The following is a 13,443-nucleotide window of genomic DNA, read 5'->3' on the forward strand; positions in this document are numbered from 1 at the left end:
ACATAATCTGTGAGAAATTGTCTTGAACCTGTCATATGACGTGAACTTCCACTATCAAAGTACCAAGCACCTGAAACATTAGTTCTCAAAGCAGTATAAATCATATAACAGTTAATATCAGCTTTTGGTACTCAAACCTTTCTTTTAGTGGATATGTTCTTAGGGATGTTGTGGGAGGGTGTTGGCAACACCTTAGATGCAGACCTCTCCCAATAATCTTCCTGCAGCTTAAAACAGTATGGTTTGATATGACCAGGTCTATGACAATAATGACAAACATACTTATGTTTCCTTCCAGACTTTACAAGAGCAGTAGGCTGTGGCTTAGGTTTTGGAGGATCGGTTGTTGTGACCTTTTCTGTTAAGCTTCCTGGACAGCTATTTTCTTTGACAAACACAGGAGCTTTTGAACATTCACCAACCTCAAATTTACTATTCTCAAAACCTAGTCCAGCCTTACCATCTCTTCCCATCATGAGTAAAGAATCAAGCTTGGTTGTGCTTGAGTTGAATTTAGTCAGTGTAGCCTTAGCTTTCATGAGTTCATCCTTAACCTGACTTAATTCAAGATCCTTCTTACTCAGCATAACTTCAAGTCTTGATATATCAACCTTCAAATCAGAATTTTCTCTTGAAAGAAAAGTGTTCTTCTTATTTCGTTCAACCCAGTCAGCATATAACTCTTCATATTGCATTCGCACATCTTCCAGAGACATTCTTTCATCACCTGCATCAAAATTATTCACATTATCAGCAGTAAAAGAATTTAAACATACTGACCTTTGGGAGATGTTGCGGCCAGGTGTGGCAACACCTGCGGCAACTCCTAAAGGATTGACTTGCATCAGCTTCTTTCTTTCCATCAATGCTGTCAGGGATGTGTGGCTTTCTTCTTCATTCTGTTCTTTACCTTCTTCAGAATATTCACTACTCAAAATGTGTTCATCCCTTTTCGAAACCTGTTTGCACATTCATTGGCAAAATGACCATAGTCTTGACATTCATGACATTGCACCGTGTCAATCTTCTTTGCAGTAGGCTTTTTATTTCCTTCCAGCATAAGTCGAGGCTTTTGAGGATCAGGAAACTTCCTTGATGATTGATCAGGCCCGCCTATTTTCAAAGTTTTGTTAGCAGCCGAAAAAAGTGGAGATTTGAGTTTCTGATCGGTCTTCTTTGTCTCTCTCGTCTTCTTCAGATAATCACCAAACTTCTTTGTGATGAGTGACAACGAGTCATCTCCCAAATCCGATTCAAAAACTTCTTGAGGTTTGAAAAATGAGTTTGCTGTTGTTGAATCCATAATATTTCTGAAAAAATAATCCAGAATCAGCTCTTAGTGTATCAAGAGTAGGCTCTGATACCACTTGTAAGGGATATCATGGTTCATAAAAATTATCAGAATCAGATGTTGTCACTAGGTGTTGACAACATCCTACACAACATGCAGCGGAAATATTAAAACGTGAATAGTAACAGCAAACCAACAATAAAAATACTCAAGAGTAAATATGCACAATTACTAAAGTAATAAAAAGTTACACATACAAATATATTCAGATGTTGTCACTAGGTGTTGACAACATCTTCAATAACACCTTGATTACCATGCATCAAAATTTTTGAAAGCATCAATAAAATAGATAAGCAACCAAACAAATCAGACTCAAATATTTAAGCAAGAGTATAAAATACTCTTGCAGCGCCTCAGGGCAAAACTTTCACTAGAAAATAATCAAAGAGTTTTACAAACCCTAAAACTAGTGAATTATTGTAAAAATTAATTTTCTCAAAACATGTGAGAAAATAAAGAATAAAACAAATAAACCAACTCCTAAAAGTCTACTGAAGGTAGACAAGAAAATCAAGAGAATAGAGTTGGCCCTAGATGCCAAAACACAAGAGCAAAAAGGCTTTCAATCTTCGATCTTCAATCCTCAATCAACATGCTCTCAAACTCTTCACGGCATCTACGGAAAATAACTTCAACAAATAGACAAGAACTCTTCAACGTGAAAGCAATCCAGAAAGTCAACTTCCTTGTCTTCTACACTTAAGCTCTCTCGCCTCTCTCTTTTATTTTGTACGCTCAAATTCTCATCACGGCTTGATCTATATTTTCTGCGCTCTCTCGTTTTTTTCCAAGCCGCTTGATCTCTACGCCCTCTTCTTCTATTTAAGCGTGTCAGCTTATCTCCAAAAAGAGTCTTGATCTTGTTTCCTTAATTCAAACTTGAATCTACAATGATAAGGAAATAAAGATAAGTTAGGAGATAGATATATATTATGATAAGTCCAAATATATCTCCTACCAAAAATATCAAAAGACTAAATCTAAATAATTAATATAAGATAATTTCTATCACAATTAAACGCATCAATCTTATTTTAAATATAGGAAAATTATAATATACACTTCAATTCAAAACAATTCCTAATTTAAAATAAACTATCAATCCAAGAAATCATATTCTAAATCTAGTAATATTATATTATCTCAATTCAAATCAAAACTATTCCTAGTTTAAAATATATCAAACATATAGATAGAAAACACAATTATCAACTATCAATCCTAGAAAGGCAAAACACAATATTATAATCTTTCAAAACATGAAAAGATATCAAGGAATAATTATCCTTTCAAATATAAAATAATTATTATATATAAATATACATTATATACTATATATTATATTATAATAATAATATAACAGCAGATAGAAGTGGCGGAGCTAGAGCGTGAAGCTTTGTCACGAGAAGAGGGCGGGCAGGCAGCGGCAGAGATCACCGAAAAATTTGATAGTGTTTGCAATTTATAAAAATAAGCGATTATTTTAATATGACAAGTTGAGATTTTAGGAAGATTTGACCATCAACCAAGGGTATTTTGGATAATACACTTATGAGTTTTAAAAAAGCAAAGATGGTTTTCAAAATAATAATAAAATGATAATCAATACATTCTTGTTACCTAAAACATAGTTTTAATTGAGTAATATGATATGAATTAAAACTTTTTTAAAAATTAAAATTAAATAGAGTTGTCTTAAAAGAATGTAATTAAATTTATCGTTTGCTTTCAAAGGGGTGTCCAAGTTGGTGGAGTAGGTAAATTCTTAGCCAAAGGTCAGAAGTTTGATTCCCCTACAACACTTTTTTGGACTAGCCTGTCGCACATGATTTGCCCAATGACACACTTTTTTGGGCTTTTTTGGACTAGCATGTCACACATGATTTGCCCAATGACACTTTTTGGGCTAGCCTGTCGCACATGATTTGCCCAATGACTAGCGTAGTTTGCATACTATTGCATTAGTCCGAGGGTTTATCCAGAGTACACCGAAAGGTAGCGGCTGCTGGTTTCCACGTTACAAAAATAAAATAAAATTTATCGTTTTACAGTTTCTGACATAAAATATAAAAAAACTCACGAGTCATGTGATACGACGAATCTCTTTAATTGGATCGTCCATTACATTTAAAAATGTAAATTTTTATGTCAAAAATATTAAATTTTATTTTAAATACAGTCAAATTGACTTACATGTGTCACGGATAAATTAAAGATCTACATAACGTCCCACATGTACCTACACAATATAAAATTCTATAACATTTGGAATATATATTTTTTGTGATACGAGAATAGTTAATCCAAATTAATCAATTATTATCCCACATGCTTAGTAAAATCCGCATGCGAACAATATAAAGAATATAGGAATCTACAAATAGTATCGAGAAATTCGCATATAATTTTGATTACTGATAATGATGACCGTTAGTTATTATTGGCAGGTATTTGCCACCAAAAGTGGAAAGGCGGCATGAAATGTGCATATGAATTTAGAGTAATTGACTTACGATTATTATATTTAGTATATATAAATATAATAATATGTAGTTGTGTAGTATCATTAAATGCTCTAGAATATATCCTAATTCTGAGTTCAGATATATTCTCCAAATATTAATCGTGAATCTTACACAAAATAAGGATCGAATCAAAATTTTCAAATAGATGATCTTACACAAGTAGACACTGAGAAATTCGAATTTCCAAAATTTCTAACTAGCTAATTATCATGTCTTGTTCAAGTTTTCTTTTTTTTTCTTCGTTTTTTTTTTCAATGATCGAAGTTCATCCAAATACCATTGGTTTTCCGGGTGGGGTATCAATGGTCCGGATCTCTTTGCAGGTCAATTGATTTGACCAACAAAATTGATTCGGACCATTGATCCTGACTTCAGCATCGACCTTTCCTGCTTGTGCATAGCGAAATCAGCTCAAAGACATACGAACCGGCGCAATTGCCGCCACATTGTTGCGAACGCTGGCCTTTCGGCATGCATGCACAATGTTTTGCATGACACTCGACAAACTCAACAATAATGTCTGAAAACAAAAATGATTTGGTTTTAATAATCTAATATATAATTTTATCATAAAAATTAATCAGAGTTTTCTCCCACTTTCCAGTTGAAAAGATCCCCATTCTCGAGCATTTTTTTTATTTATTTAAAGATGAATTAATGTATGAAACGAGCAGGAAATATATCCACGTTCGATATAAAAACAAATTTTATATTTTATTCATGAAAACTTCTTACAAAGTTTTATTTGCGTCGGGTTTAAGCTTTTAACATTTTATATGTTGGATCTTCTGTTATTAAATTTTAAATCACCATGCAATTTTGTTCAAAATTTCTTAATTAGTAATTACCCACACTCGCCGCCAGAAACTTAACATTAGTTGTAGCCGTATTATTTTGTCTTAAGTTGAAAACTTACGAGAACACAAGACCAAATTAGAGGATTCGATAGAAGAGACTAAAGTTGATAAAACCAAAGGGATATCATAAATAAAAGCCAAATAGTAATAATTATTAAAATGAAAAAAGGGTATCACCAAAATAAATTTAATATTAAATGTTTATTGAACAATACGACTTGAGTTGTCCCCAGTCTAAGCAGTTTCCTAGCTCTAGGTATCGATGAAATACACCTAGCTTGGCCAGCCGTCTATCTCCCTCTAGCCAGTTGCATTACTTTTTTTTAATCAAATTAACAGTTATTTATTATTCTAATTATAAAATTAATTAATTGGTTCATGTGGCTAAATTCCAATTTTAATTTCTTGCCACAAATATACATCGACGAAAACGAGCAGAACCAGTTTTCAGAATCTACACAAAGGGGGTGGAACAAGCAATGAGACAGACATCATCTTCAAGATCAACGAAACGCTTTAATTATTTTCGCATCGACACGATCCTATAATAGTATTAGTTTCTGTTTAAATAATTTGAATCGTATTAATAATTAAGTATTGCTTAATTCAAGGACATGAAAAGAAAATGTATGAATGGGTTTATAGAAGTAGTGCTGAATAACTTGGAATAATTATGCGATTAGATTGATACATGGGAACGTAATCTTAATGCGATTTGATGAAATGAACAATATATCTGATCAAAGTCAGAAGTCAAATTAATTCCCGCCAAAGTCAAGCATTCGAGGACATACGCAAATTATTAAAGCAGAATTGACTAAGCCTACCTCGTTTTAATTAACGGCCCACAGATCCCTCACCGCCATTTAGATTATTATTTCATTACATTATTAAATTGACGAAACCAAATTTGTCTATTGGATGATATAACTTCTCGTAATCTGCTGCTCAAGTATTTTGATTTTGGTGTGAACTCAATGAAATTCGATTAAACTCAGGTGTAGTGCACATGGGTCACCTCCTTTAGGTAAAAACAAAGAAAGAATTGTGGAATGATCAAACAGAAAGTTGGAAAAGTAAAAGAAAATTACTTGAAAATAAGAGTAGAAATATTTACAAAGATTTCAACCTTTACGACCATTACTATCTCTTTTCTGCCAGCTAAGGGAGACAGGTACTCTAAAGTAATGACCACCCACCCACCCACCAAGACTTTTCACTCTAAGAATTCACAATGTCCTCCAACCAATTTCAAATTTCTCCCCTCTAACAAACCAATATTTTTTTTTTGAAAAATAAAAGGAAAAGAATGGGGGGAGATGGGCCCCCCTTGCATCTACCATACTATGTGTAGTATATATTTCCGCAACCTATCCAGCCAACTACTTTTAACTACCATCACCAAATAAATCCCCCTCTGCAAGTAAATGCCATTTACTATGTACAAAATGCATGCCCAGCTCATTATACCAACCCTCAAAGCAAAGAATATGTCTCTCGCCTCACAAATAGCTCCTTTTTTTTATCGATCAAGAATAAGATCTGATCAATCCCAAGTTGTATAGATTCCTCCTCACGAGGCTTCCGATTGAGAACAACATGGCTCCTCCTGTACCCATCGTGCCGCCCTCTTCTTTTTTGCCTTTTTGGTGATGTATAAAGGGAAGTTCCTTTACTTTCAGATTACTCAAGCCTATCTTCTGCCGAACAGATTCGATGATCTTGGAATCTGGAATGTTTCCGAGGGCATCTGTCACGTAAAAAACATTCTGCGCCGTTTCGACTGTAGTTGATATCTCGGCCCTTGTCACGTTTAGCCCATTTTCACGGAATGTTCGAGTTACATCAGCTAGTAGTCCTTTTCTATCAGGTGTACACAACTCAAGCCTCACACCCTGTGATAAAACAAGAAAGTTCAATTAAGATACACGAACAAGACATGAGAACTTATCGAATGTACAACTATATATAGAATCACTTTCAGACCTGAGATGCCCTCCTTTCGATTGCAGCTTGTAAGCAAAGAACAACGCGTTGTTTTTCAGCTTCTGAACTGATTGGGGTTCCGTCCATGTGTCGCATGAAGAATTCCTAAACAACAATAAAAAAAAAATTTCATTCCATTTCACCTCTAATCACACAATAATAACATACACCACGAAAACAAATTCAACAAAAGTTCAAATATATGTATACCAGGGATGCTCTATCTCCGGTTGTGTCAACTGTGGCATGAAATACGACATACTCCATGTCTGTCAGAGTGCAGACGATATCAAACAGAAGCCTTGTCCGATCCTTGGCCTGAATATTTACAACCGAATAATCCCTCTCCAAATAATTCTGAACGGAGACAACAGGGGAATCTTCACTAGTCTTGATGATTGGTTTCCTTTCGTAATCACGGTCAGCAAACATCATTTGATGAAGCCTCCTCTCGGTATGGGTGACAGCCATCGAAACCACGGTACTCGCACTTCGGATATCATTATCACCTTTAAGAACATTCCTCAACATGGCCTCGATAGTTTCTAGTTTTTGTGAGTCCTCGATCGGTGATCCCGAATGATCATCCTTTAGGTAAATTAAGGAAGCAATTCGACCATTATGAGTCCAGACCTTAGCTTCCACCACATTGCAGTTCAAATCAGATAGAACTGCAAAAACCTCAGATAACAGACCGACTCGATCTGTACCAGTTAATTCTAATGCCGTCAAACCATTGAAACTTCTTGATCTTCGGCAATGAACTGTCTCCAGAGACTGCAATACAAAGGCCAAAAGGATCGCTTAACACCGGATTAAATTAAATTTGTCGACCTTTTCTTGAATAAACTTTAATTTGATAAATCACCCAAAAAAAAGTGAAGATAATTGATTACCTGTTCAATATAACTCAACACGCTTTCGTCCGTTAATTTGTTTCCGTTCAAATCAGTCACATGAAAAACTGCAGATTTTCACAAGAAATGAAACCGTAGAGTTAGAACGTTATTAAAATCCAATAAAGCCTATTCATTGTATGAATTAAATGGCAATTAAAAGTTGGACGAAAAAAAAAGAAAGAAAAGCATAGCGGCGCGTGTTAGATACGCACCGTCCATAAACCATAGGCCATCCGAAGAAACATAAGCCTTCTCAATTGACAGATTTAAATCTGTGAGAATTTGAACGGCATCCAACAGAATCCTATGCTTTTTCCCACTATCAATCTGCAAGAAAACATAAACAAATATCAATCACAAAATATATTCCTAAAATAACAAACTAATTGTATTACTTTGTACTAATCAGCGGCTTACCATAACTCGGGTGGCGGTTGCGCAACCGGCATTGTCGATCATGACCCTGCAAGATGCGACGGAGAAACAGTCAGAGGAGGGTATTGTTGGAATTTTATCAAGATTGAAGACTGAAGATTGACGGAGTCAGAGTAACTTGAAAGGAAAGAAATCGGCGAAATTCCATTATTGCATAAATTTTCGAATAATCGAGTTGAGTTTTCTTCAATTAAATAATGAGTGAAGAATTGACTCTCCGGAGATTTGAAAAATCTGGAAAAATCAAATCCTTGTACACTAGGTACAGTTGATCTTTGCGGAAGGAGATAAACGAGGAACCATAAAATCTCCTAGATCAAGTAGATCTTACAAAACCCGAGAAAATTGCTGTAATTTTAAGGAGGAAAAAAAAACTGAATCCTAACCAGGAAGAATATTTTGAACAAAATACAGAAAAATTGGTTTCCACCAACCATATCGGAGCAACTTTATCCAGAAAAACCCAGAAATAAATTTCACAAGAATATCCGCGGGGAAAGTAGAGTACAATTCAAACTCAATCGAACCCAGAAAATTTTTTACAACCCAGATAACTCACAGTAAGCACAAAATGACACCCCTAGAATTGGATAACCAAATTCAAAATCCCGAACGGTGCGGTGCACAGACAATTCCCCCCCAAAAAGGAGAAACAAAAACCAAATTCCGAAAACGTAGACTCACTCATACAAAGATGGTGAAGAAAACAAACCTTGGGGTAGACATTCTAGTGATAAGCTTCTCGTATTCATCCAAATACGTTGGCCACTCCATAATTCTTCAACTTTTTTTCAAAATATCTCAAAAAATCAGTAGTTCCCGAAACATACAAAACCGTAAATTCCTCCCTCCGTTGATACTGTAGACCTTATTCTCTCTCTCTTTGGAAAGCCCTGACAAGGCGACGTATCACGTTTAGTATTTTCTCTCTCTAAAACATCCACAGAAGACTGGAATTGCTCTGGGTTCGCTCCAGAGGAGGAGAGTATTTATATATTGTAATAATTATTTTAAAAATTAAATATGATTAAATCTTTTATGGAAAAAATTACCATAATAATGGGATTTTTTTAGTTTCTTAGATGTGGGGTCCACTCAGAAACGTCTCGACCAATCACATGCGTGACTAATGCTGGCTGCCCGTGCTGACCAAATTTGGCAATTATTTTCTTAGAACATAATTAATTTCCTTGCATCTATGGTAATATAAAAACTTATTACAAGATGCGAGAGATTTGAGATTAAACTCGATCTCTTTTTATTTTTTTACCAAAAATATTTTTTTATATAAATAGAGAAGATTAATTAAAGTTTACTTTAATTGTTGATAAGTTAAGTACCAATGGATTGATACGTGTCTAGATCCTGGGACATGGGGAGGTGTACCGGATTGCCAGCGTGGACGACACTTCTGTTAAAGTTTTGTGCTTTGCGTGCACTCAACTCAATCGAATTGGAATTGTGAAAAATAGAATATTTTTTTATGGGATTTGATGTTTTTTTTTTTTTTTTTCAAAATGGAAATTAATTAACATTGCAAACTAACGTCTATAAAGTTGTTAAAAAGATTTGGCTACGATGCGATTCCAAGGAATCTTTTTCCCCCCATAAATAAAGATGAAAATATATCACTCCGAAATTTTGTTACCAAATATTTAAATAGTTGTTTTTATTTTTCAATCTTTCCCAATTCATTTTAAACAAAGCGTTTATTGAAACTTCTAAGTTATTGTGATTTGTGAGTATATAGACCCTAATTAGGAATGGCAGCAGTGCATTTTTTTTTTAAAAAAAGAAAGAAAGTACTAGAATTGAAATCGCACCTTAGCGATAATATGTACTAAAAAATTGAAGTGATATAGAGCATAAATAAGAATAATCTAATACGATTTACTGACTAATATAATTTTCAAACTATTGATTAACAACGGACATATTATCACGTCATAAAATCAAATATTGAAGTAATTTAGGGATTATGGGAACGGAATCTTAGTAAATGGGGGCACGAGATAAAAGGAGTGAATACACGTGGCAAGCATGGTGGGGTGAGTGTTGACTTAGAGATTAAGGCGAGATTTTGCCGACCAGTGATGACGTATGCACGTGATGACACCGTTGGAATCGGCTTTTTTATCTGGTTAATTGTCCTTTTCCCGGCCGGGTTTCTTGTTTTTCTCGGCGGCGTTCATCTTTGCGGTCGCTTATAACAAACCCTAACTTGATATTATTCAACATAATGTCATTAATTTTTAGTTTATTGCATGTAATAAAAAATTTAATATCATATATGAGTTATATATAAAAAAAATATTAAAATTATGATAGATATGATGAGATAAATAATACATAGATAAGTAATATACTTTAATAAAAAATAAATAAATAATGATAGTGAATATAATATTTGATTTGATTGATGGATTATAATTTATTGCTTTGATTGATAAAATTTTATATTAAAAAATGACAGATTATCATTTTACCTTTTTAACAATAAATAAAATATGAATAATATTATTTATATGGGGTAATATAGTAATTTTAAATTAAATAATTTGATTGATGTAAGATAAATAATTGATGATTTTATTGATATAAAATAAATAATTAATAGATAGATAAATAATATGATGAGAAGAACGTGAGATTTAATAGGATAATTTATACACATATTAATAATATAGGCTACTAAACGGAGCCTTAAAATTAAATTTTTGATGTTCAACTTTCCATCCAATAAATCATACGATACAATTCGAAATTTTAATAACAAAATGCAACGGATATATCTATCTATCTATTCAAATAATAATCAACGGATAAGTAAAAAAAACGCTTGATCTTTAATGGACATTAATCCAAGATAATTGATTCTACGTTTCTCTGTTGCATGTATTCCGAGTAATTATTCATTCATATTTAAACGGTCTAATTACCATTAATGACTGGAATTAATTTAAATGTATTTAAATCAGTTGCATGGTTGCTAGTGGTAATAATATAATGAGGTATGGCGAACAAGTATACGAGCATGACTTTAAAGTCACAAAGGAGTCGTGGAACCACACTACTATGTACGTATGTCGGGTTTTATTTTGTTTTCGCTTTCAAAATTATTAAGTTATTGACATCAAAAAAATTATTAAATTATTATTAGGTGTTATAATAAATTAATATGGGATTCCTTTAAATATTGGGCCATACATCGATCGACACGCAGGAGCACGACTATGCTTTAACGCATAAAATCAGCTTAAAACATGGGGTTTCCCTTCGTCTGACAAGCACGTGCATGCCCCTTCATAAACACGTTCTCGTGTTGCTCATTATATTTTATCATTTTTCTAATTTCTCTCCAATTAATTAATTATTATAATTGCTACTTTATTATGTTAATCCACCTCCAGATTAATTCCTTAAATTCAACCAGGGATATTTTTCAAAGGCAAGCTAGGTTTTCGTTTGAGTTGAAGAATACATATATAAATGTGAAATTTGTCTCTTCTTTATCAGAGAGGCCGTTGTCTCTCTACCATGAATTAATTCTCTTTTTTTAGCCAGATAATTAATTAAGTGAATTGCTCCAATGTTTTAAGCATGTAAGTATTATTATTTTTTGTGGTGTCCTATAATACTAATTAACTTTGGTCAATTTCATCGAAGTATTCCAATTTCCAATAAATATATTTTAAATAGGATATATATTTATTTCGATGTGATTTATTGTTGCTAATAATTAAAAAAATAATTACATTGCTAGCTCTAGCAACTTCATGTGACTATTTCTAAAAGAATATTTTTAGACGAGTGAATATATATATATATATATATATATATATATATATATATATATATATATATATAATGAAGAAGTGAGAAAAATTATAAGTGGATAGTGCTTGAAAATGAAAAATTGACAATTTGATCAATTTAATTGGAGTATTTGGTGAACAAGTTATCATAATATTAGTTTTTTAATAAAATAAAAAAAATATCTCTATCGAAGTATTTGGAAAAAAAAAAAGGGTTTGATGGGGTAAAATAATTAATGTGAAGTGTAATTTTTATTAGATAAAAATACGGGGAGTAAGAGTTATCAATTCTAGAATTACTATATATGCATGTAAATGACTTTTGGATTTTGATCCATGATTAAAAAAAACTATTTTAATTAAAAAAAGTGATGATTCAAGTTACATTAATTCGTTGCAAACACTCCTTACATTTTTTCGATCAAGTGAATTTTTAAGATTAAGACTACAATAATGCTCTAAATTTTCTCAATAGATCGTCATCGCAAATATTATACTTTTATAGAAGCAGATAAAATCACAAATGATTACTTAAAAAAAATCACAGATGATATTTGATAAACAAGTTATTATAGTGGATGTTGAAAATCACTTTTAAAGAATCAAAATTATGTATGACAAATTTTTAAATTTCAATTAAATTAAATATAAGTCAACGCAAAATGTAAATGTAAAAAAAACACAAAACCATTTTTTAAATCAAAATCCCAAAATCACAATTTTTTTAATAATTACAAATACTTCCTAATCATAAGACTCCCGGGAGTAATATATTTTACAATTATAAGTTTCCTTAGTTCGCCGCAATCACGTGAATTGAAAGACATGCCATGCCCTAAAATCAGATCATTGCCACTACCCACGACCAAAAAGGACGCGCCCACATATATTGTGCCTCCCCACCCCAATCACTACAATAAAATCCCATGTATATCTCACTCCTCGTATTTTTTTTTTTTTTTGAAAAAAAAATAAATCATCGAGATCTAAAGGGACTTACTACTCGTTTCCATTCTTATTTATTTAATCAATAATGAATTCCCTATACTTTTTTTTCTTGTACAAGCCACTACGCTTGCTCAGAGAGTGCTCTAAAAAAATATCAATAATTAATTGCAATACAAAGCATGTAGTTGCCTATACATACGCATTAATAAATGTCCCACCTCACGATCTTCGCAATATATGTCTCACGATTTCGTCATGTCCCATGTCAATTAAATAAGCCAATTGCATCAACCATAATAGCTAGCTCGTTCGCCGCCGTTGGCACCGTAAATGTTTGGCGGGAAGGGGGGTGGCCTGGTTCAATGCTCTTCCCGCGCCTCCATCAATGCCAATTATTGATTATACACTGGGCCACCGCTGCAAATAATATACATTTGCTCTTTTCAAATTATATATATATATATATATATATATGTTTTAATTTATGTTAATTTTTAAAATATTTGATCTTTACATCAGAGTAACCCCTTTGCTGTTATGGGGAATAGTAAAGTTTCATTGGGCCCCGCCAAATATTTTCACGTTTCGAAAGTGTGTGATATAAAAAGGGCTAAAATAAAATAA

At 32.9% G+C, this 13,443-nt stretch overlaps 1 protein-coding gene across 1 annotated transcript; it reads right to left on the minus strand.

Annotated features, from left to right (window-relative positions):
* Positions 1 to 5,804: 5,804 nt before the first annotated feature.
* Positions 5,805 to 9,012, minus strand: LOC140886956 (ACT domain-containing protein ACR8-like). The gene is made up of 7 exons (XM_073293919.1): positions 8,769 to 9,012; positions 8,039 to 8,084; positions 7,834 to 7,948; positions 7,619 to 7,686; positions 6,933 to 7,499; positions 6,723 to 6,827; positions 5,805 to 6,631 (listed from the first exon to the last, which is right to left on the minus strand). Exons 1-7 carry the CDS (start codon positions 8,828 to 8,830, stop codon positions 6,266 to 6,268), a joined length of 1,329 nt encoding a protein of 442 aa, XP_073150020.1. The 5' UTR covers positions 8,831 to 9,012; the 3' UTR covers positions 5,805 to 6,265.
* Between the last annotated feature and the right edge of the window lie 4,431 nt (positions 9,013 to 13,443).

This window comes from Henckelia pumila, chromosome 1 (genome assembly GCF_033568475.1).
Source record: "Henckelia pumila isolate YLH828 chromosome 1, ASM3356847v2, whole genome shotgun sequence".
Lineage (NCBI taxonomy): Eukaryota > Viridiplantae > Streptophyta > Magnoliopsida > Lamiales > Gesneriaceae > Henckelia > Henckelia pumila.

Coding starts and splice junctions, on each gene's coding strand:
- LOC140886956 (XM_073293919.1), bottom strand. CDS start 8,830: ATGGAGTGGCCAACGTATTTGGATGAATACGAGAAGCTTATCACTAGA. Junction 8,085..8,768: donor ACTAGAATGTCTACCCCAAG/GTTTGTTTTCTT, acceptor CGCATCTTGCAG/GGTCATGATCGACAATGCCG. Junction 7,500..7,618: donor TGTTGAGTTATATTGAACAG/GTAATCAATTAT, acceptor TTTGTATTGCAG/TCTCTGGAGACAGTTCATTG.